At 41.5% G+C, this 22,023-nt stretch overlaps 1 protein-coding gene across 2 annotated transcripts; it reads right to left on the reverse strand.

The window, feature by feature from the left end:
• Positions 1-2,854: 2,854 nt before the first annotated feature.
• dmrt1 (doublesex and mab-3 related transcription factor 1) lies at positions 2,855-20,939 on the reverse strand. Of its 2 annotated transcripts, none has more exons than XM_076997609.1 (6): positions 20,825-20,939; positions 20,521-20,753; positions 19,617-19,794; positions 17,143-17,300; positions 11,829-12,000; positions 2,855-4,475 (listed from the first exon to the last, which is right to left on the reverse strand). In XM_076997609.1, the coding sequence occupies exons 2-6, from the start codon at positions 20,743-20,745 to the stop codon at positions 4,327-4,329; spliced, it is 882 nt and encodes a 293-aa protein (XP_076853724.1). In that variant the 5' UTR covers positions 20,746-20,753; positions 20,825-20,939; the 3' UTR covers positions 2,855-4,326. The 2 variants fall into 2 exon arrangements, with proteins under 2 accessions (XP_076853724.1, XP_076853723.1); XM_076997608.1 differs by having other exon boundaries at positions 2,858-4,475; positions 11,829-12,003.
• Between the last annotated feature and the right edge of the window lie 1,084 nt (positions 20,940-22,023).

Consider the following 22,023-nt stretch of genomic DNA (forward strand, 5'->3'; position numbering starts at 1 on the left):
ATTAACGTCTGAAAATCGTCACCTAAAATTAAAATTATCATCAATTTGTCATGTTGAATAAAAGTAAAGCACGTGGGCCATGAAGACGATGCATATTTGATTTTAAACTGAAACGTCAATGGTTCATTTAGCTATCAGCATCGCCAGAATTTTGTCAGTACTTAAAGTTAGTGAAGTTCATATCGAGATAGGACAGCTGTGAGTCGTTAAACTTCCCAAGGACTTACAAACGTAGCTAAACTAACAGCAAACATGTTGAGCGACTAACATGTCATGCTTGGCTATTGTCTGCCAACCATTAGGGAAATATTGGGCAATTATTCCCACCCCAGCCTTTTCGATTTTCAATAACGTGACAAAGATATCATCCTTTCCAAATTTAATGTAGAATTTAAACAATTTTGTAACAATGTTGTAACAGATACGATGGTCCCAGAAATTGTTCATTTGCTTTTATTTGTTAATCTCAGCAAAAACAGCTACAAAATGAGAGACTAATCAGGAAAGTCTATGAATCTTGCAGCTACTCCAACTTTGCTGTGACAATATGTTGGAACAAGCATCCAGGTGCCTAATCGTCTATATTCCAGTGGGTGTGTCCCCAACTGGACCAACTGACAGGCAGCCAATAGGCATCAGAGTTGTGAATGATGGCGGGACATCTGTCCAGTGAAATGTCTTGCTAATTTCTCTGTGCAGCTAGAGCCGCTAAGGGCATTCAAATCACTACGGTTTGACAGCCAACTCCTCACCCAGCCACACCCTCTCTATCTTAGTATGAACAGCATCAGACAATAGAACAGTTGACACTCTTGCTTATTCTCATTGATCCCAATGGAATTAACTGTTTAATATACTAGTTTCAAAGAAGTAATGAAGTCCCCTCCTTTATTCAAAGAAATGATTTGTAGTGTTAAAAGGGATATTGCATGTCCGACCTACCGAGACAATCAGCTTTAAATAAAGATTTCCCACAATCCTTAAAAACATAGCCTACGATAGATTTCTAAGTTTGTCACTTCACTAAATGTTCTGTATTTTAGTTTAAATATTTGCTTTCGGACTGTAATTCAGACCATTTAACTTGCTTAAATACTGTGCGTAATTAAGTGTTGAGCATCACTTCTGCTGAAAGTCAGTGTTGTGATCTTGTACATCAGTACTACAATATATCCACATGTAATAATAACTGACCACTTTATTAGCTACATCTAGTCTACAACCACATCAAACAGGGTGCCATACACCTACACTCAAATCTAAGATATAATTCACCCACTCCTGGCACCACTATAGTACAAACCTTTAGTCTCTGTCGTGAGTGACCTGGGTTTGACCAGAAGCGAGCTGCATGCATGTAGGCTATACTCTAAATGGATGTATACATTCTTCTCACTGAAACATTTATGAATGCACAAACTGATATATTTGCATTATACTTAGGATTGTACAGAATTAAAAAAAAGTTAGCATTAGCCAGTTAATGTCTCATAAACTGTATTCATAATTGACTTACCAGGGACTGGTACTATTGGTATAGTTATAGAGAACATGTACCTAACAATCTGGCACTTTGGTATAATTATACAGATATAATGGCCTGCATTAATTTATATAAATTTTAATTAAAAGACATTTTTTTTTATTAGACTCTGAAGAAAATTTCCCCCCTAAATCATTCGATTCAGATCTACACAACAAACAAATCCAGTGTGTTCACAGGTGAGATTTTATCAACCAAATTATATACATGTGTAATCATTCCAGATTTCTAGTCATTTGCAAATATGATATAAAAATACTGTTGGTATTCCTAGACTATATATTAAACTATATACATATATATATATGAATCCTGTATTGTTGTGATTTCGTTAATCTTGTCATATTCTCTTCATTTGGCAATAACCTTGAGCAAGTCGTTGTTTTGACAAACAATTTACAAATTTCCAGAGTTGTGCAGTTTGCCTTCTCCAATTCATTACATAGCTACCCCATGTTAAGAAGAATTGCAGTAAACAGGGTCCTGTTTCTCACTGCACGGTCATCAACCACTTTTATGGTGATTCTTCCCTCCCTTAAATCCAGAACTCCTGACTATGAAAATGCTCCATCCCAGTCTCCCCCTCCCAACTACGTGTGTGTGGAAGCATCTTCAGGACGAGTAAAGCTTTATCGTGGCTTTGTCTTGCATGCGGTAGTCGTGATTGATGGTGCAATAGCAGCTCAAGGAAAACAAATCCAGCGACACTTTTCAGGTCGCCGCTGGAAAACAGGCGGGCTCCCAGCAACAGAAGGACGCGGTGCGGCGGCCGCCACTGACAACCCCCTGTGATGAAAGGGCCTTCCTTAACTAAACTCGTAAAGCACGGGGCAATAAAAGTCAATCTTCTGTAAAATCCAATTAAGTCATTATCTGACTGATTGTATCTTTAATTGAAAACAGAAGTGACAGTAAATTTCTGTGATATATCAGGATCAATCGATACTGCCGTGCGATCCGCTCCGCGGCGGTGATTTATAATGTCAAAGCGGTATAGGTAACTCCACATTCTTCTCACTAAAACCACTGGGGGATGAAATTAAGAGTAAGTGCGTTAAATAAAAAAGAAAAAAAAGATGGCCAGGTTATTGATTATAGCAGATGAGGAAGATTGGAATGTTTTCAGAGCACTGGGCAAAGAAAATACAAGTAATTTTCATTTTTCGGTTTTATAAGATGCACTGTACACAGAAGCAGAATCAGTCATCCATAACAGCTCTGTCTTCTCACAACACAAAGCCACATAAACACCCGAGTACGCTACTGCAGATGAGATTTCTTGCTGTCCTATTAAATACATAGCAATAACTGTGGCATTTGCAACATGCAATTCAAAATTAATCTCCATAATAGTCAGTCATAGTAACAAAGAACAATTGTTAAAGCAGCTGAACTGTTTCCTGGTTGTGCATGTCTCCATCACATTAACAACCTAAATCTTACCAACTGCTTGAAACTATAAATGTCTAAGATGTTCACGTTTTACCAGTTCATAACTGAAGGGCAGAAAAGTGGGAAATTAGGCCAGAAAAAAAAGTTAGTGTTGCAGCATTAAAAATAAAAAGTGTCCAGATGTAAAAAGCACAAAATAATACTGCTGTAAAGTGTTGAGATTTATTTATTTGCAATTAAAATTCCCTGTTTCCTGCCTTCTGAATACTGAAACAACATTTACTAGTATTGTTTTGTGAGGCAAAAACTGGACCTGACAAACTGCAGTTACTTTACTGGCCAGGAGAATTGTTTCTGTACATTTTGCAAAAGTGTAACACAAGAGATGAACGAAAACATTTTGAACAAAACTGCAATTATGCAAAAACATTGATACAGCTCTACTTTCATTACAAGAGTGCACACCAGGTACTACTGCAGAGCCGGTCTACTGATGGTACTTGTTGGTGTTGCTTTTTACAGTGAATAAAGTGATTTTTCAAATCCTAGAAACATTACAAGGACAAGAAGTGACACCTCTAGTTTATGGAAAGGAAAGACAGAAGAAGCACTCTCTTTATAAATTCAAATGCAGTAAAGAATAATTAAAGTGTTAGATACTGATGCAAATCACCCAGAGTTAAGTGATGTCCTTTTGTTTGGTGGTCATAAATAAAAGATTTCTTGGCTGTCCTGATATTGAAGCATAATTCATTAGTATCCCTTCCGCGCTTCATGCATACTAATCCATACCTGCAAACTGTTCTCTAGGTGCACAGCACTGAAGTAAATCTGTAACATAAGATAGAGTAGGAGAGTATAGACAGCAACTCTGAAACAGCTTAGTTCCAGATTAATGGGAAACAATCGTTTACTAAAATATATTTATTGAAATGGTAATAACAGTAATAATCATGGTCAACTACCACAAGTTTAGGATTTTTTAACAGATGATATTATGTAACTTGTGAAAAAAAAAAGTCTTGTAACTCGATCAAACCAGGCCAAGTTAGGTCCGTATTGGTTAGAATGATGTCGTTTGTTATATCCCTTTAATTATCTGATTTTGGATAAACAAAACATTGTATATAAACACAAATTATTATATTATCAAAACTGATGTGCACAACTCAATTTTATGACATTTCCTCAAATGTCTCAAAATCCAGGCATTACAAACTACAGTGCAAAAAAATCGAACTCAAAACAGAATACAGTGGTAACAGCTACTAGGAAATACATTTCTACACTTGATGTTCACTACTATTTCAACATATAAGTAAAAGCACAAAAGGCCCCAAACCCCAGCTGCCCGCCCTGAGCCCGGTGCAGCTGGTATATGCCCAGGACACTCATTTTGTAGCCCCCTCTATGATGGAGTCCACAGTGAACGCTCCAGAGTCGTGGCTGGCCTGACATGCAGGCTTGTTCCCAGTGTCGACCACAGCATTGATGGACATGCAGGCCAAGTCAGCGTCGTGAGCTCCGTCAGCAGAGAACGCTGCAAACCAGAGAGAGACGGTGTCATGGGAACGACAACTCGGCTCCATTAACCAAGATCTGTGCGAAGCGCAGGATGGATGAGACAGTGGTCAAATCCTAGATACCGTAGGTAGTAATTGGGCCATTTAGACCCTATCCCCTGGCCTTAAAGGTTAGCATAGAAATTTTAAAAAGTGATCTGAAAAAGTTAGACATGTCTTTGAGGTTGATCTACATATTAAATCGTACCTATAGTTCGAACAATACTATGTAACTCTCCATCCCGAATGCATCCGAAAGAGTTCTAAATAAATCACTTTGCCTTACACAACATACAAATGTGGAGAAAATGTGCTGGTGAGAGCATTTTTTATGGTCTTGTGATTAATTAGCTTTGCTAGTCAATCGACAGGCAATCCGTTAACTTCTTGCAATTATACTGCTGACAGCACTCAACATTACAACAAAGTAGACAAGGTGCTTTTGCACATGAATCACGCGGGCATTGAATCGGCAGGAGTTCAGGTTCCTCTGGCACTGAACCCTGTTGTCCATACTGAGCCAGGGGCACTGCTGAGCGTGCACAATACAAGCAGACGTCAAACAAGCAATGCAACATCTCCACCTGCTTGATCGTTCTCTGGTGCTATATACAGTTCGAAACAGGACTGTATTCATAAGTCCTGTATCGTAAGTATTCGTTATGAATTAAAGTGAACAGAATGAAGTCTGAAAAAATATGAGCTCGCTAAAAGCTGATCTTTCGCGTTCACATACGTCAGACATGATAAAGTGTACTATTGTCATACATACACTATTCAATTTATTCGAGCAGATGACAAATTAAATTATCTATGTTAATGTTAAATTGAAACACTTACAGCACAGTTCATTATAATAAGTCACATTACAATAAGCCATGGATCATGGCTTCGGCATTGTGGCGGGTCAGTGTAGTGCTCACCTAACTGTCCATATGAACTTGATATTACAGTGTGGGGTCTATCAAAGTTACAAGGCTTAAGGTTTGGGAGGGGTTACACAAGCTCAGTTCTGCTGTTTTCCTGACCTTCATAACCTACATTAGACAATATGGGATTCATCTCCACGCTGTTCTTCCTTCTCTTCTCCTCCCTCTATCCAGCACTCCGCTCTGGCGTGGAGGTAATTAAGGAGAGCTGGCGGGAAAAGGAGTCATTTTTCTCCTCATTAACTTCCTGATTGGTTTCAGGCTCTGGGGCACAGCACACCGCCTGCAGTTTGTCACCCGTCCCAAACTGGCCAATCGTTAATACTAATGTTTGTGTAGCTAAACTGCGCAGACGCTCTTCGGACAGCAATAACGCGCGGAGAGAGGTTGGAATTAGTCGCAGCAGTGTTAATTCTGAGGGAGTTCGTCAGGGGGAAAATCTATGGCATAATTAAAAGGAAAGTTCTTGGTGAGTGGACAGGTCGTTTGTAGGGACGGTAAATCACAAGGCAGGGCTGCTTGCCGAGCTGACATGTTCTGTGTCACGGCTTCGTTGCCTTTGATTATAGCCGCATTACCATTTAATACAGATTAATGCTTTAGCCTAGTGAACGTTTTACAATACATCTTCAAAACAACGTCGGGGAAAAAAAGGTAAACTGAAAAGGATTGTCTTTACCTGTCTATGCATGATGTTATCTAAAGAATTCTCAGTGTCAAGGGTTGGCAGTGACACACAGGAAACAAGTCGAGCATATGAATTTCTCCAACATCTGACAAATGCATCTGATATGCAGACCTTTGTAATACAGGGCTACAAATAGCATTTATAAGATTTGTAAAAGTGACGCTTTCTTTTTTAAGCCAAGTACTGGCAAGAACTCAACATGGCCGTATGATTTAAAAACTTGCACACGTCTGTCAAGTGTAAAACAGTACTGAAACAAGAGAGGATTTACCTTTCTGTATGCTTAGAAAGAGCTTATTCTCTTGCCTGAACTTTTGGCCTATTCACCTCTGTTCAACTGACTATCTTATATTTCAAAACTATTAACCTGTCTTTGTATGGTTTAACAAAAGAACCTTTTTTTAAAGCCCATGAAAAGGGGTGTGGAAATGGTGAAAGAAGCTCAATGATTTCTGGCAGTCGGAACAAAAAGTCAACAAAGGCCCAGATGTGAGAGAAGATGGTAATTTAGGCCAGATCTATTGTGGATAAGCCTTTTCTTTTGGGGCTCATACACTACCTGCACAGGACCATGAGGGTGCGTAATGCCCCCACTTAGATAAACACACCCTTGCTCACATTCACACATGTAGGTATGTATGTTTCTGAGATTAAGGATGGGGGGAGATTATGCTAACATAAACTTTGGTGTGAAAGAGTCGAGACCTCTGCAGCACCTGGCTGTGCGTTTTGTGAAGCCACCAAGCAAGACACAGAGGAAGATGTGACGTGGCAGGAAGAGACGGAGTCCTCTCACAGAACAACATACACACAGCATCTCTCTCTCAATCATTAGAGCCATGGAAGGACTTAATGATGCAGAAAACACAGTCCACATGGGTATTGGGGGGGGGGGGGGCATGAGGGGTGGGGCACCTAAAACAGCTGCTGACTCCTCAGTGAGGTGGATGCTACTGCTGAAGGAGGGTCATATTCACTGGTCTAAACATATGATAGCATGAATTTGGACTGGGCAGGTTGTTTACATTCCGTCATCAAACTTAATGCAGTGGAAATGGTTCCTTCATAGCGAAGGCTTCAAATTGACATTGTTTCATTCTCTATGCATAAAATATATATCTCACAATACGACACCAAACCGTTCGTATACGCCATCGTAGCACAACGTCTAAAGCATGTAAATTACGCACAGCTTCAACCCCGTTCTATAACCGCCGAACTTCATCTCTGCAATGTCCTGAACACCATAAGGACAGACACTATCCACCCTCATTATAGGGGCATCGGAGAACGGCGTGAGAGGCCAGTGCTGTCTGACAGAACGCATCGGGCCAGGGTCAGAGGCTAATTAAACAAGGGAGCACCTTCAGCCCTGCATTGTTAACCAATCTGTCCCCGGTAGGAGACTGTCAGAGGGCGGATTGGCAGGCCGTCCTCCACTCTAAATCACCGGCACTGCTACAGTGCTTCAACAGCCCCCGCAAAATGACCTGTCCATCTCGGGACTCCTGCTTTGATCCGTGGAAACATTATGGATATACTATAATGACCTGCAACGTACGATCGATGATTTGAGGGATTTCTTGTCATTTTCTTTAAATGGGAGAAAATAACTGCAAGTGTGGAATAAGAGATGTGGGAATAAAGGTGGTGTGGTTGGAGTGGAGCCATGTCTGTAATCCCAAGGTTAGATCACACATCTCGGTATGTTCAGCAGGCTCCCGATGCTAAAAGCTGCTCTCGATGCGAAAAGAACGAGGGTCAAAAAGAATCGTAAAACACTGGACTTTCATAGTCACACCGTGTCATTAATAATAGGCAGGGCTGCAGCTGACGGAGGAGTTTCCGTAGAACTGAAAACTGTATTTCTGGAGCTTGCAGTTTTGATGCGGGTCACATGCACAGTGAATTATAGTTGGTTTTCATTTTCACAGTGATGTTTCAATATTAATGGCAGGTTCTTATTAGACAGATATTTAGAGAGTGAAGATATGCTACGTGGATGGATGGACAGATGGATAGATGGATGGATAAGAAATACTCTGTCTTCAAGGACTGTTTCTAGCGCAGTCCACCTTTGTCCAAATGACCTGTCTGAACATTGCACAGTGACAACAGCAACAGAAGAACATAAACTAGTGGTCTTTACCCATGTAATCTCCTCAGTACCTCAGGCAAGTCTGCCGTAATGGAGATGTTGTACAACATATTACAACAGTGCTGGAGGCCAATTACACTGGTATTTAACCAATCCATAGAGAGAGAAACGACAGAACATTTAGCATCACCAGCAGGGAGGGGAAGACAGCGTGAAATGGAAGAGTCACTACATGTACCATGGCCTGTTAGACTATGGCTAGACTTTAGCCATTGAGTTTGCCTCTAGTCCACTGATTCCATTTAAGATTTACTAGATTTACTTTAGGGCTGGTCATCATTTGTAGTCCATTTTGACCCTACATGTAAAATGCTAAATAGAGTGGCAATGGCAATAAGAGTAACAAACATCTCTGAAGTCTCTTCAGAAGTTCATATTGTTCACATTGCATAAAAAAAACATTATCATTAGTTGGATGGTAAAAACAGACTCATGTCATAGTTTTACCTACTGATTCTGGAGGAGACCATGTGTTTCAGACAGCAACATTTCATCCATTTTGTTGAACTCTGGGCAGAGCAAAATCCAAAACAAATCCTTCAAATTACAGCACATGCACATATATGGATTTCAAAGTGACGAACATGACTTGACCTTGTGAATTGAGGTTATGGTAGAGGTGCTGAGTGCTCACTCTATTGGGGATAATGCCAAAAGATTAGTGATGTTGAGAAAAGCTCGACAGCTTCTATGTTACATGAGATGACACACCTCTTCCTGTTGAATTTTAACCACATTATTGTACTTAGAGGTTTGAGAAAGAATCATTTTACTCTGTTAATCCCACAGTGAAAGAGAGTGAATAGTCCTTGATTATTCTTGTGAGACTATTTCGATTATGTGTCCTAATAGTGAAGTGAGTTTCTAAAATGCATTTTAATATGGAAAAAGTATATCACTGCTGATTAATCGGTTCCAAACTACATGTCTAACATGAAAGATCCAACCAAAGAAGTAGCCTAAACCGATCCAACTAGGATCCAACCTATCCTAGCCTAAACTGATACAAACCCCCCAAAACAACTGAATTGAACTGAAACAACTGAACTGAATTACTTGTTTTAGGTTGTACAAGGTTGGAAGAAACACACCTGAATCAACATAGAGTTCCAGTCATTTGGTTATGTGAAGACCTACCTAATTCCTTACAAGAAACTGGAATTTGTTTAAATATTAGAAACAAATACACATTATGAATGAAAATGATTAACATTGACCATCTATCACTGAGAAAAAGGAGGGCAGCATATAGGGAATACGCAATAACTAAGATCAATAAATATGAGAAGCTCAAGATTTCTACTTCATTACTGAGTCATTGTGAATCTGACAATGTGTTATCAGCATGACCATACATACCAATGACGGATAAAACCTAAAGCACTAAAACAAAGTGAAAGTCATACTTAAGTACCGTTATCTTAAATTCTACGGCAATCCAGCAAATAGTTTACCTTCCAGTACTATTTACTTCAGAAAGCTTAAAAAGTGAAAGTTTGAATGACGACACCAACAACAACCCAAAATCCATGTGTGGATGAAAATGGTCGAACCTGACGCAGTCTCGTATAACACTAAAATTTAGACATAACTCACAGGGTTCGCATCATCTCGGCGGAGGGCGGGCAGCTCTTGCGAGCGAGCTTGCAGGGGGTGGGGTTGTGGAGACGAGGCTGGGCGGAGGCAAGCCAGCCCCGGGCGGGTGATGGACTGCGGTGTCACCCGCGGCCCGGGCGATTTACGGCGCGGCACTGCTGACGAGCTAGCGGCAGTAAAGCGCGTGCAGGGGCGTATTTCACAGCGAGCTGGCTTTTATGAAGAACACTTGGGCGCCCCGGCAGGGCCGCCGCTCGTGACGGATGGAGAAAGACGCATGACAAGCTTCATCATTGTTTGTAAATCTTAACTGTTCCCGCTCACTAACCCCAGAGGCAATTTTCCAGAGACAGCGGTGGAGGGCCCGCTCAGAAAGGACAGCATGGCACTCCTGAAGGTTATTTGGCCTTGTATTTGGCCAACTGATTACCCCGACACCTCCCCCTGGTGCAAGGGGGAAATAAATACACCACCCACCGCCTGGGCACAGGAGGCAAAGCAGGTATATGGGACACTGAGGGGCCTTCTCACAGGAAGACCTATGTCAATGAGAATATTACATCATTTTCAACAGCTTCACGGTCAAGGAACAAAGTTTGCCTTCAATATCCAAATGTAATTTCCACACTAATAACGTCTAAATTGTGTCCTAAGAAGTTTGAAAACATTTATCAAGAGCGAACCCATGTTGAAAACTACTTTGAGCTGACGAAAAGCACAACTTAACTGATTTTAAAAACTGAAATCAAAGCCAACTCAACTCATTATACACAAAATGTACAAATCTAAGAATTGCACCAAATGATCTATGAAAGCAGAGCGGTCTCCCCGTCTGCAGACAGGCTGGGAACTGGGTCCAGGGTTAATCAGGCCTGATTGTACTGGATGTACCAGCGGCGATGACAGAAAAAGATCTGGATGTGGTGTGTTGAAACAGGAGGCATTGCAGTGACGATAACAGATTCTTTGGCCATGCCAACATGGTCATATACACAAGGTCATGGCTGCTTCCTAACTATTGCGGCGTGGTCCGGGAGGCGGGCGTGGGGGGTCCACAAAACTGGTTCAGTGTAGAGGGGAAGCACAAGATGAAAAAACCTTCCCGTTTTATGGGTTGATTTCATATAGCGCTCACATCGTTTGTTAACACAGTGATGTTTCATACTTCTATCCAATATTGAAGAACTGATTTGGAGGAAAAGAAGCAAGCAGAAGAAGAAGGTATCAAATCATTTGTATTATGCAGGTAACAGGATGAACACCATGACTGCCATCTCCGCCATGGCTGTGTGTGTTTTGGGACCACCCGGATTGGAGCGGTTTTGTGTTGTAATGGAGCATGGGACCCCCTGGAGTGAGAGTGGGGGTGACAGACGCCCTCATGTTTCAGCCGGGGGAAAACCACTCGCACCTCTCATTAAGAGCCAGAGCAGGTGAAGGACTTTAGGATATGGGGGAATGGTGGGTCGAGCAAAACACATACAGCTATGCCAAAGTTCTGTCAACATTACTACTGAGGTCATCTCAAACTCATTTAAACAGTGTAGTTTAGACACAGCTATTACTTAGCCATTTAAAAGAACAGCGATACTTCAAAATTAACAGCGATCACAAAACTTTCTAGAGTTATTCAACAGCGTGCTCGTTGATTTATTTCTGAACATACAAAGGGATTTAACATCTAAACATTATTACTTGTGCAGGTGGTTTCTGTCTCTTTAAATCCAAAGGCCTAAGGAAGGCCTAAGAACAAATGGCCATAATAAAAGTTTTACTTTTGAATTTATTTATTTGTATGAATTTTATGGCGCCCTTGACTCGCACAGGGATCCTCCCTCGGATGTACTTGCTCACACTGTTGATAAACTCTGGATAAAACTTTATGGGCCTGTGAGTGGTGTGAGTGTGCGCGCGTGTGTGTGTGTGAAGGGGGGTCCACACAAGGGGGGGGACCACTGACCTGAGGCTTTGGGCTCAGGGCAGGTGTTGTTCTCCTCCAGGGTGAAGATGGGGGGCACACAGGCAGCTGTACCCAGGCCCTGGCTGAGGTAAGACGCTGCAGAATAATAGGAGTGCATGCGGTACTGCGGGGACACGTTGTGGCCGGCCAGCCGGCTATCTCCATTGGGCATCTGCTTCGAGGTGAAATGATTCCCCAGATACGCATGCAACACACACACACACACACACACACACAGGAAAGACAGGAAATATTGAGATCTCTGCAGTTTGAAATGTGTGCTATGAGTGCAAACAATGTTGTATTATATATTTGCGATGAGGAGATCAAATCAACTTTACCAGAAAAGGTAGACCACCTCAGAAAGACTGAAAAGCTACTCTAGTCAGGATGCATAAGAAAACTGGAAATAAATATTACTAAACATGAACATAAACATAACAGAAATGAACCTTTAACACAAATGAAACATTTTCAATGTTTAATATTTATTATATGAAAAATGTAACAAGGTAAGTTCTTAAAACAAGTTCTAAATGTCTTATCGTTGGAAAAAATGTAAAAGCCATGGACCAGGCATACATACATTTGTTCTGCAAAGAAAACCGCAACAAAAATCTCTGGCAAGTTTTCTTCGATCTTGTGAGAACTTTAAAATGAGCTGTCTACTCAGCAGCTCAGGGGCTTTAGGGGATTTTCAATTTCACTTTTATGGAATTTGATTTCTGTCAGCCTGTAATATGTCACCATTTATTGTCCACCCCATCAATTCCCGACAGCTTTATAAACTGTTATTTAAGCTACGCCGCCTGCTTGTATTGCCTATGACAAATATATCAGAAATTGAAGTGTATTTTTCCCAGCATGCTCCATCGACACTTGCATGAAACGAGAGTCACACGGGTGCGGTAAGCATCTGAAATCTGCCACAACAAGCAGCGTGATTATGGTGTCCAGCCTACAGAACAAATCAATTTCCCTGCTCATGTTAACCCAAATCCCTCGGTCTCTGGATAAATCAGACTTAATCAATCTCACGGTCCCAAGAAGACCTTCATTACTCATGTTTTAATATTTTGGAACACACTACCATTTACAGAAACTCTACATCCCCTGGGGATTTTCAAGTTCGAGTTCAAGATGTTTCATGCTGACACGTCTATGCAGCCATGGGAATGGAGCTACTAGACATGTGTGCTCAGGCCCGACTTTCCCTTTTCGGCGTGAAGAAAGGCGGTGGCGTGGAGAGCGGGGCAGTCTGTCGGCGTGAAAGCCCAGAGCAGCCTCATTAAGAAGGGCTGGCTGGGCTCCCTCACCTCCGTCGGAGGGCTCTTATCTGGCACCATCGGCTGTCTGGGGCCCTCGACGCTGCCCTCATATTTTCATTCTCCACCTGCAGTGCAGCGCGGCCCTGTACGCTCGCGGCAGGAGAGGGCGGGAGATGGAGGAGCTCTGATAAAGAGCAACCAGGGTGGGGAGCGGGTGGAAGACTTGCCCCCTCCCCCACACCCCCAGGGGAGGATTCATGTGTGGCGGCTTGAGACAACCTCACGCTGGGACGGTAAGACGTGGTCATGGGTCGTGTTCTCCGGGGCACGGAAATGCTGAGCAAAGACCCTGGCGACACAGCGGAGTTTATTTGGTTTCAGAACCGTAAAGTTTGTTTGGAAAGTATAACTCGAGCGTACACGATGTTTAGTTTTTTACAGGACAATACCACAAACATATGTCTGGCTGTAAAATTTTCTGGCAACTACACATAAAATGGGTTCAACGTGCAAAATAAACCCAGTTCAGTTTGATGCTAATTTCAGCTTCAATCTCTAAAAATGCTTCTGCTAACAAACATCAGATCTCAGCTGGTTTTGTTTACAATATACCACTCAAACTGCTAAAGAAAATTCCTTGCAATCGCTCATCTTGCAAGTCCCATTATGCATAATGAGATCAGCGTTAAAGCACCTCCTTTCGTCCACGGAGGCGTGCTGAAACACTATAGCCACATCATTAACCTTTGCAATTCAAACTCCACAGAGCAGTGTGACGAAAGCAGTGACCCTGGGCCACGATGTCACTGTCAGGCCCCCTACCGCACAAACATGCTGAAATATGGCCCCATAGACAACCCATGGGTGCATACTGCTAAGATGTAAGACCTGGGAGAAATATAGATTTAATTTATTTCACACTTGAGTAGGTGGCATTTGATACAATTGGGATATTTTGTAACATAAATCAATGGGGATATACAGGCTTATCTCCATGATAGTCAGATTATGTCATAATCTTGAGGTTGGGTTATATGTCAGTGGGTTCTTGGCTTATTAATGATGGTTAATAAAAGTGTTGCCTTACGTTGATGGGATATCAAAGCTGAAGGGCCCCTGACTTTGAGGATGCCCTCAATTTCATGCTGTCCAATTCAATGTGTATAAATGGAGATCTTCTGCCTAATGCAGTAATGTGGAAGCCATGTCCTAACTGCAGTGTTGACAGACATGATGCAAATTAGCATTTCAGTGTCTCTGCTGCACAAATGTATCCAGTGTTTCACTGAACTACACCAAAGCAACCTTGTAACAAAACTGTTCAAAACAGACTCATGGATGTTGGACCCCAGACATCTAATTTATCATCATCATCATCATCATCATCATCATCATCATATATGGTTCTCTGGCCATCGGTTTTTAATGATTACGGTAATTAAAAAGGGAATTGCACAAAATATTTCCTGAATCAAGAGGAACAATAAACTCAAACAACTTTCTACATTTCTATTATTAAAAAAATAAATAAATAAAAAACAAACAACAACAAAAAACAAAAACAAAAATGCTCTCTCCATCACCCTGATCTGTTTAAGAACGAAATGTCAAGTCCTCCTCACAGGAAAGTGCACATGTATAAGGGTTGATAATAGGTCTTCTTGCATCTGAACACCTTATCTAGACACAGAGATGTTTTGTAATGCAATGTGTAAATAGTGTATCTGTACGCAGCACTCGTCATGACTGCCATGTGATCAGATCTGCAAGACCACCTCCTGAGGCTCATGGCGTGGTCACGTCTGTGCCAGGTGTGAGCGGTACAGTGGGGTCACTTTAGGGCGAAAGTGAAAGAAAAGCCACAGACAGATGAACATGATCTCTGGAGAAAGCACAAGACCAGGCAAAGGGGCGTTTACAAAAGACTAAAAGCAGATGGAATGGACGGACAACATCGAAGAAAAGTGTGACACTATGACGCTTACGACGCAGATAAAGACGACAACATTGTAACAACAGAAACGGCCAGTCAAGCGTTACATTGTCATTACTCGATGAGCTGAACAAGACTGTATCCAAACTTGGAAACTTTTGACAGGGACAACCATGTCAGCATCAGTGACACAGCTGACGATGACTGAACCGTACGTTATAATAACCTGTAACAGGTTACCAGGCCACTGATTTCTCTTTTGCTCTTTTAAAAGAGAAACACAAGGAAGTAGCAACCCGCCATACTAGGTTTGTTTGTTTAATGTAGTTAAGTGCACAAGAATTGTGTTAAATTGTATGTACTGAGCACAATAATTGAGAACTGAAAAACTCAAAACTCAATAACACAATAACAATGGATATAAATGGCAGGTGTAAAAGCAAATGCGAAAACGAATCATTCATTATTCACACGAGATATCCATATACAGATGGGAATATAAATAGGTATCTTTTAAAAATCTTATCCACACACTGACCAATAATCAATTTAAAAAAAAACATCCGAAGCATTAGACAACACAAGGCCAGGTCACTTTACACACGTGTTAGGTAAAAAAAAACACACAATGTGTTTAAAATAACTTTACAAATAGATCCACCCTCTCTTCACTTTATTTCTACACAGGCTAAGAGTGCAGGGTTAATCGGTGCTGCCTTTATTCCTCCCTGACACAGCAAATATCAGTTACAGCACATTTCTTAATGCACTAATCACTCAGCAAAAAGAATAAAGTTACTGATGCTGACCTCATAGAAACTAATTGCAGTCGTTGTGTACAGGACAAGCATGTAATTTGATTAGTTACAGTGAAATAAGCTTCTGACATGGAAATACGTGTGTGAGACAAAAGGCATACATGACAGTTCTGTAAAAATCTAAACAAAATTTATGTTATTACACACACTATATTATGCTATATATTTAAATAGGTGTATGTACACACACACACACACACACACACACACACACACACACACACACACACACACACACACATATATATATATATATATATAAAATTACAACAGGTAAAGCTTGCTACAGAAAAGAGAACAATGCCTTTATTTGTGTTTTGTGCTAATAACTCTAATGTGTTCATGATAAGCTGCTATTCTGAAAACTACTGACAGCTTTGTTTGATGTTAAAGCTTTTGGACTAGAAAAAGTGTAACTCAAACTCTGGTATTTCTAAACCGAACAGAGAATTAACTCACTAAATCTCACTTTTAAAATATTCTTTTGTCACTTGAAAGTGGCTTATTATGCTTGTGAAAAAGGTTACAGATTAGCAATCCCGTCTGACTAGAGTGCTTGAACTTCCTGAACTTCTGCACAGGCTTGCGTTAAAACGTGCTGCAGGCTTGATGGAGGGGTGCAGATTTGCCCTGTGAGGAGTGCGGCGTGTGGATAAGGGTTAGAGAACTCCCAGTGGCAGCATTAGTTGCAGTTCCGGCTGGTGTGCGTGAGGATATGTCAACAACACGTAACCGTGGCAGCGCAGCATGACAGCTGTACAGCTTCCCTGCTGTGTTCGCCCACTGGTTCGGAACGGTGGCGGGGGCACTATCACGGCACACACAGGCGCACGGTTCGGGGGAGGGGGGGTCGTCAGTGTGGCCTGCCAACTTAACACCGCCACGCGGGTCCCTCGTCAGGCACCCCTATCAACACGGCCTCCTGCCCACTTAATCACATCATTACCAGCGTAGCTCCGGCTCCTGGGACGCGGTGTGAGTGGGGAGATGAGCGTGTGATGGTGGTTCTCTTCATAGGTGCTGGGCTAATGCGTGATAGAGCTTCCTGTTTGGAGCCTGATTTCTAAGTGAGATTGAAAGACTGCCTTTTTAAAGACATTTGGAGATCTAGAGCATATATGGCCAAACTCTTGTCACCTTCTTCCATAATGAAACCTGCACTGTTGTGTCAAAGGAAAATAGATTCTTTCCATTTAAATTCAGTCTATTTGGTTGTATGCTGAATGCTTAGTTTCAACAACCTTATGTGTGTAGTCACCTGGAACTGCTAGTTATACATATGTGTGTGTAGTCACCTGGTACTGCTGGTAGTTGTAAAGGTTGCTGTAGTAAGCTGGGTAGCGAGATGGCTGGTAAAAGTTGTAGTAGGAAGCATCCACCAATACATCAGCAGACCCCTCAGAGTGCCCCCTGCTGGTGGTTGTAGGGGTGGGAGAGAGAGTGGAGCGGACCCCTGAAAAAGCACTTCTTAGAGTTACAAACCCATTTGAACTTTTTCAGGCAAAACACTCTGACTGACTGTTGGTCGTCAATAACCCATTCTAAAGCTTCAAGGTACCAGAGGTAATTTCTCTCATAAAAAAAAAGCTGCGGACAGCCGTCTTACAATTTTCTTTGTGCATTGTACTGTCTGCTTCTTTTGTAAAAGTACAACAGAGTTGTTGGCTCCATCTACTGGTGAAATACACTACATTTTTAAAGCAGCCTGTTTGGCAGCCATCCTGTGTCGTATTTAATAGAAAAGTTACTGATTTTAAAGAACACCATTATTTTAAAAATGGCATGCCATCCATCGGTGGAAGAAAGCTGTGGTCAACTATTGTAATGACATTTATAGCATTTACTAATAAGAGATCTGCCTGTCCTGCCCCCATCCTCTTTATCACATATGCAGAGATTGGAATGTACTCTCTCTCTGCACACTGTCAGCAGAAGAGCTGCCGGTGGTACACGCTTCTCCTCCCCAGCCCTACGACGGCAGCCAAAGGCACGCAGGCTTGTCCTGCAGCCTTGACCGTGCCGGTATTCCACTCCTAGCATCCTCCTATCAGAGGAGCAAGAACAGCCTGTCTCTCTCCCACTCTTTTGCGGCCACCGGCCCTGTCCAGAGCTTGGCAGGGGCACAATCGCCAGTGCTACAGATAGGCACGGTAGACGTGGTGAAAGAATGTATCGCGCCCCCCCCACTACCCACCCACCCTGTTTCCTGAAAAGAAGAAGTGTACCTCACTGGGTATACTGTGTCCTGGCATGAATGAATCGCTAGAACAGAGAACAGAGAATGGGAGAAGGACAGACTGTCCATGGTCACATGATCTCTGCCACCCCCACCATCTCCCCTGCATTCAGGACTTGTTAAAGGTTCACTGGGTAATAAAGTAATATTCATTTTAGGTTGTCAATTGAAAATGATGATGGAAAACTACTGAAGGCCAAACTTCTAACTGTACTTTTTTTTTCTTTCCAGAAGTGACAAGTCTCTTCTAAGAAGCTTGTCAGTGGGGAAAGGATATCAGCTGAAAATGCCTTTTCATGGTGGAGTGAAATTTAGTAACAATGCAGTGCTAGTACTCACATCTGAAATTTGACATCTTAACAGATGACAAAAAAACTTACACCAAGAATGAATGAACTAAGCCGAAAAAGGTTAAAACATACAGTTTACTTCAACTTTTGAAGCTTGCTGGGAAATTAAATGCATCCGCCCTTTGTTTCCAGGACCAAAATATGGAAAACAGATGGAAAAGCATCATGAAGCTGGTTAACAGAACACCAAGAGCATCAAGAGCATTTCAAAACTGAAATCAAAATGTAATATTTCTTTCATTGGTTTGGCATCTTCCTGGTTTTTATGTCAAAAATAATAAAAAATAGGTAGGTGTGTCCAAACTTTTGACTGGTAGTGTATCCACCAAATATATGCACTTACATTGTACACATTTATTTTTTACTGTAACCAAATTATTTTTTTTCTTTTTATTCATTTACATGGAACATGCTGTTAGACAATATTAAAATATGTTACTATATATGAACTAAAAATGCCCTTATTTGGTCAGGCATTGGGCTCAGTTTAAACAGTTCCCTCTGATCCTCTTTTAACTTTTTAACTTATAAATTTTTTTTTTTACTTATACATTTTTTTTATTTTTTACTTTTTTTCACTTTTATCTCTTGATGTATTGTGTTATCTTTTGTCTAAAAACTTTATATGACTGATTTTATGTACTTTATATGTATTAGTCATGTTCATTTTAATTTAGCATTTTTCTCTTTACCTTTCATTTCTTTCTTTAGATTAACTTTAGTTTTTTTATATATAATAACCTATATTTAACTTTATTAAATTATACTTGTAACCTTTTCGTAATATTTCTCGTAAATACCTTCCCAAGGTGATAGATTTCAGGATGTAAATTAGCTTTATTATTTCAAGGACTTACGTGAAGCACTTTGAGATGCCACTGTGTATGAAAACTGCTATTCAAATAAACTTGCGTTTAATGTCTGTTATGCATTTGCTGCTGTCACATGTTTCTCTGTGGGATTAAAAAAGTATTTTCTATTCTCTACCCTAAATCTCAATGTTATGCAGTTATATACTGTAGGCCTATACGGTTTCGTTTTTGTGTTTTAATAACATGAATTAGTCCACCAAATGCAGATAATAAACAATCCAATATTTATATTGACGATGGCAAATACTTATAAAACATAATAGGCTAAATGAATGTTTCTCCGTGCATTACATGGTTTCAAAAACACTCACCAGAAACAGCCGGAGAAGTGGCAGACCCAGTAGTGGTGGCCGAAGGTGATGTGGTTCCGACAGTAAACACATAATCGTTGGTCGGCTCGTTTTTTACCACGATGTCCGAACCGGACAGGTTCACCGGGGTGCAGATGCCCATCTCCTCCTCTTGTGCCTGCTGTCGACGTAGAGCCACCTGAGGAAAAACACACAGTCGTCGTAAAGCCTAATAAACCAACTCGTGTGTTATACTCGTTACTAAAAAAGTCACTGATTACTGCCAAGCGAGTGAATTCGGAGTGATTTTAAGATATTCATTTGTTTTACAGGCACGTTATAGCTGTTAATATACTAGCTGTTATAACCACGAGATACTAGTTTAAGATGTTCATTTGTTTTACAGGCACGTTATAGCTGTTAATATAGCTGTTATAACCACGAGATACTAGTTTAAGATGTTCATTTGTTTTAGAGGCACGTTATAGCTGTTATAACCACGAGCTACTAGTTTATCCGTCCTCGTCTGGAGAAGCGCGAAAACCCAGGTCGCGCTGCGCAGGTCAACATTGTAGCTAAGAGCTGTATCCTGTAAATATAAAACTTTGTTATAAAAACATCGTGTAATTGTAACAAGGCAGCGGAGTTATTAACAAAATCAACCAGGAGCAAACGCGCCAGTGCGTTACGGCTGCCGGTGAACTGTGGCCCTAACGTCAGCGGCATCGTCCACTTAGCTCGCTAGCGACCTTGTTTTTAAAACAAGCGACTAAAAATTAATCTAGTGTCTGCCTCTGGAAAATCAAATGCTGTTTTTTAAATACGGAATCAGCCAAACAAACATAAAAAAACACAATGTCATGTAAAAGGCAAGTTAAACGTAGGTAGTTGAAGAGCCAGGTGGAGCGCGCTAGCTAGCAGCTACCTGGGCAGCCATGACCCGCTGTCGCTCTGCGATCAGTTTACATTTGGGGCACTGGCAGTCCCTCCAGTTGCAGAACCGTTTGTGTCCTTTCAACGGCGAGACGAAGCCGTGATTTCTGCAGCGGGAACACTTCGGCATGCGAGGCTGTTTCTTGGAAGCTGCTGATGGGGACAGCGGCCCTGCGCCGTCCAGAAGTTGCTTGTTCGCTTGCTCATCGTCGCTCATCCTGAAAACTAAAGAGATGAAATGTCTTTTTTGTGTGTGTGTGTGTGTCACCGGGCAGAAATGTCTTATCTGGACGGACCCTGTGCTTTTGTCTCTGGATGTACCGCTTCTTTGGCGGGATCCACCTCAGCCAAACCCCCTGCGTGGGAGCGGGATTGAGATCCCTTCCCACTCAGGGCATTGGTTGACAGATTATTAAAAAAAAACATTTGAAAGACGCGCAGTGGACTACTGTTACTGGGCCAAAGGTCTCTAAATGGTGAATGCATATATAACTCGCGTTATATGTATATTTTTATTAGGATATATACCAACTCAACAGATGCCCGATATGCATGATGAAATTCAGGCTCGAGGGGATAGCTGGAGTTAAGCTACAAGGAATCACCAGATGGCAGCATTTCTGTTGGCGATGTTTGCAAACATGAGTAAACGCAGTAAATCATAAAGCATCGTTAATTAAGCAGACTGCTGAGTGTAATGCTGAGTAATGACCCTAACAATGGCTTACTTGTTCTTAAAATATTAGTATAACTGTAAATTCTAACAAAATGTCTAGCTGAGAAATAAACAGGAAAAATTAAAACGTAACAAAAAGAATCCATTATTGCTGTTTTCAGTTTATTTCTTTCTATGTACATATGCATTTTTAATGGAAACATTCCTATCTACTATTATTTTCAGGAGACGACTTTAATCTTACAGTTTGATACATGGTATTAATTTCTTGTTGAATTTGATTTATATAGGTGCATTTGATAAGGGCAGGCAACTTGAATTGGTAAGGGCTATACCAAATGGCACGTGAACGGTAGACCTTGTAGTGTAGACTAGAGCTGAAAGTACACAAGTTAGTGTTTCATGTAGCTACTAAGGGCGTACTCACACTAGGCTCTGTGATCCGGGCCCGGGCACGGTTGCCTGCCGAAGCACGGTTCGTTTGGCTAGTGTGAGCGCTCCAACCGTGCCCGGGCCCGGATCAGTTAACCGTGCTCGGGCCCGCTTTGAAGAGGTGGGCCAGGGCACGATTCATGTGGACTCGGGCACGGTTCGCTTCTAGTGTGAGCGCTATCCGTGCCCGGGCCCGCTTGGTGCCTCGTCTGATTGGTTCATTTCGCTGGAACTCAAACATGACATCAGTGATGCGACGCTCACGTTAAACAGTCATAGCGGCAAAGCGATTAGCAGACAATCGTTGTGTTAAATTATCGATAAATCTGTGCTTGCACCGTGTTTCTGCACTCCCAAAACGACTCCAAAAATACAATAAAAAGAGAA

This window comes from Brachyhypopomus gauderio, chromosome 3, assembly GCF_052324685.1.
Source record: "Brachyhypopomus gauderio isolate BG-103 chromosome 3, BGAUD_0.2, whole genome shotgun sequence".
NCBI classification, from domain to species: domain Eukaryota; kingdom Metazoa; phylum Chordata; class Actinopteri; order Gymnotiformes; family Hypopomidae; genus Brachyhypopomus; species Brachyhypopomus gauderio.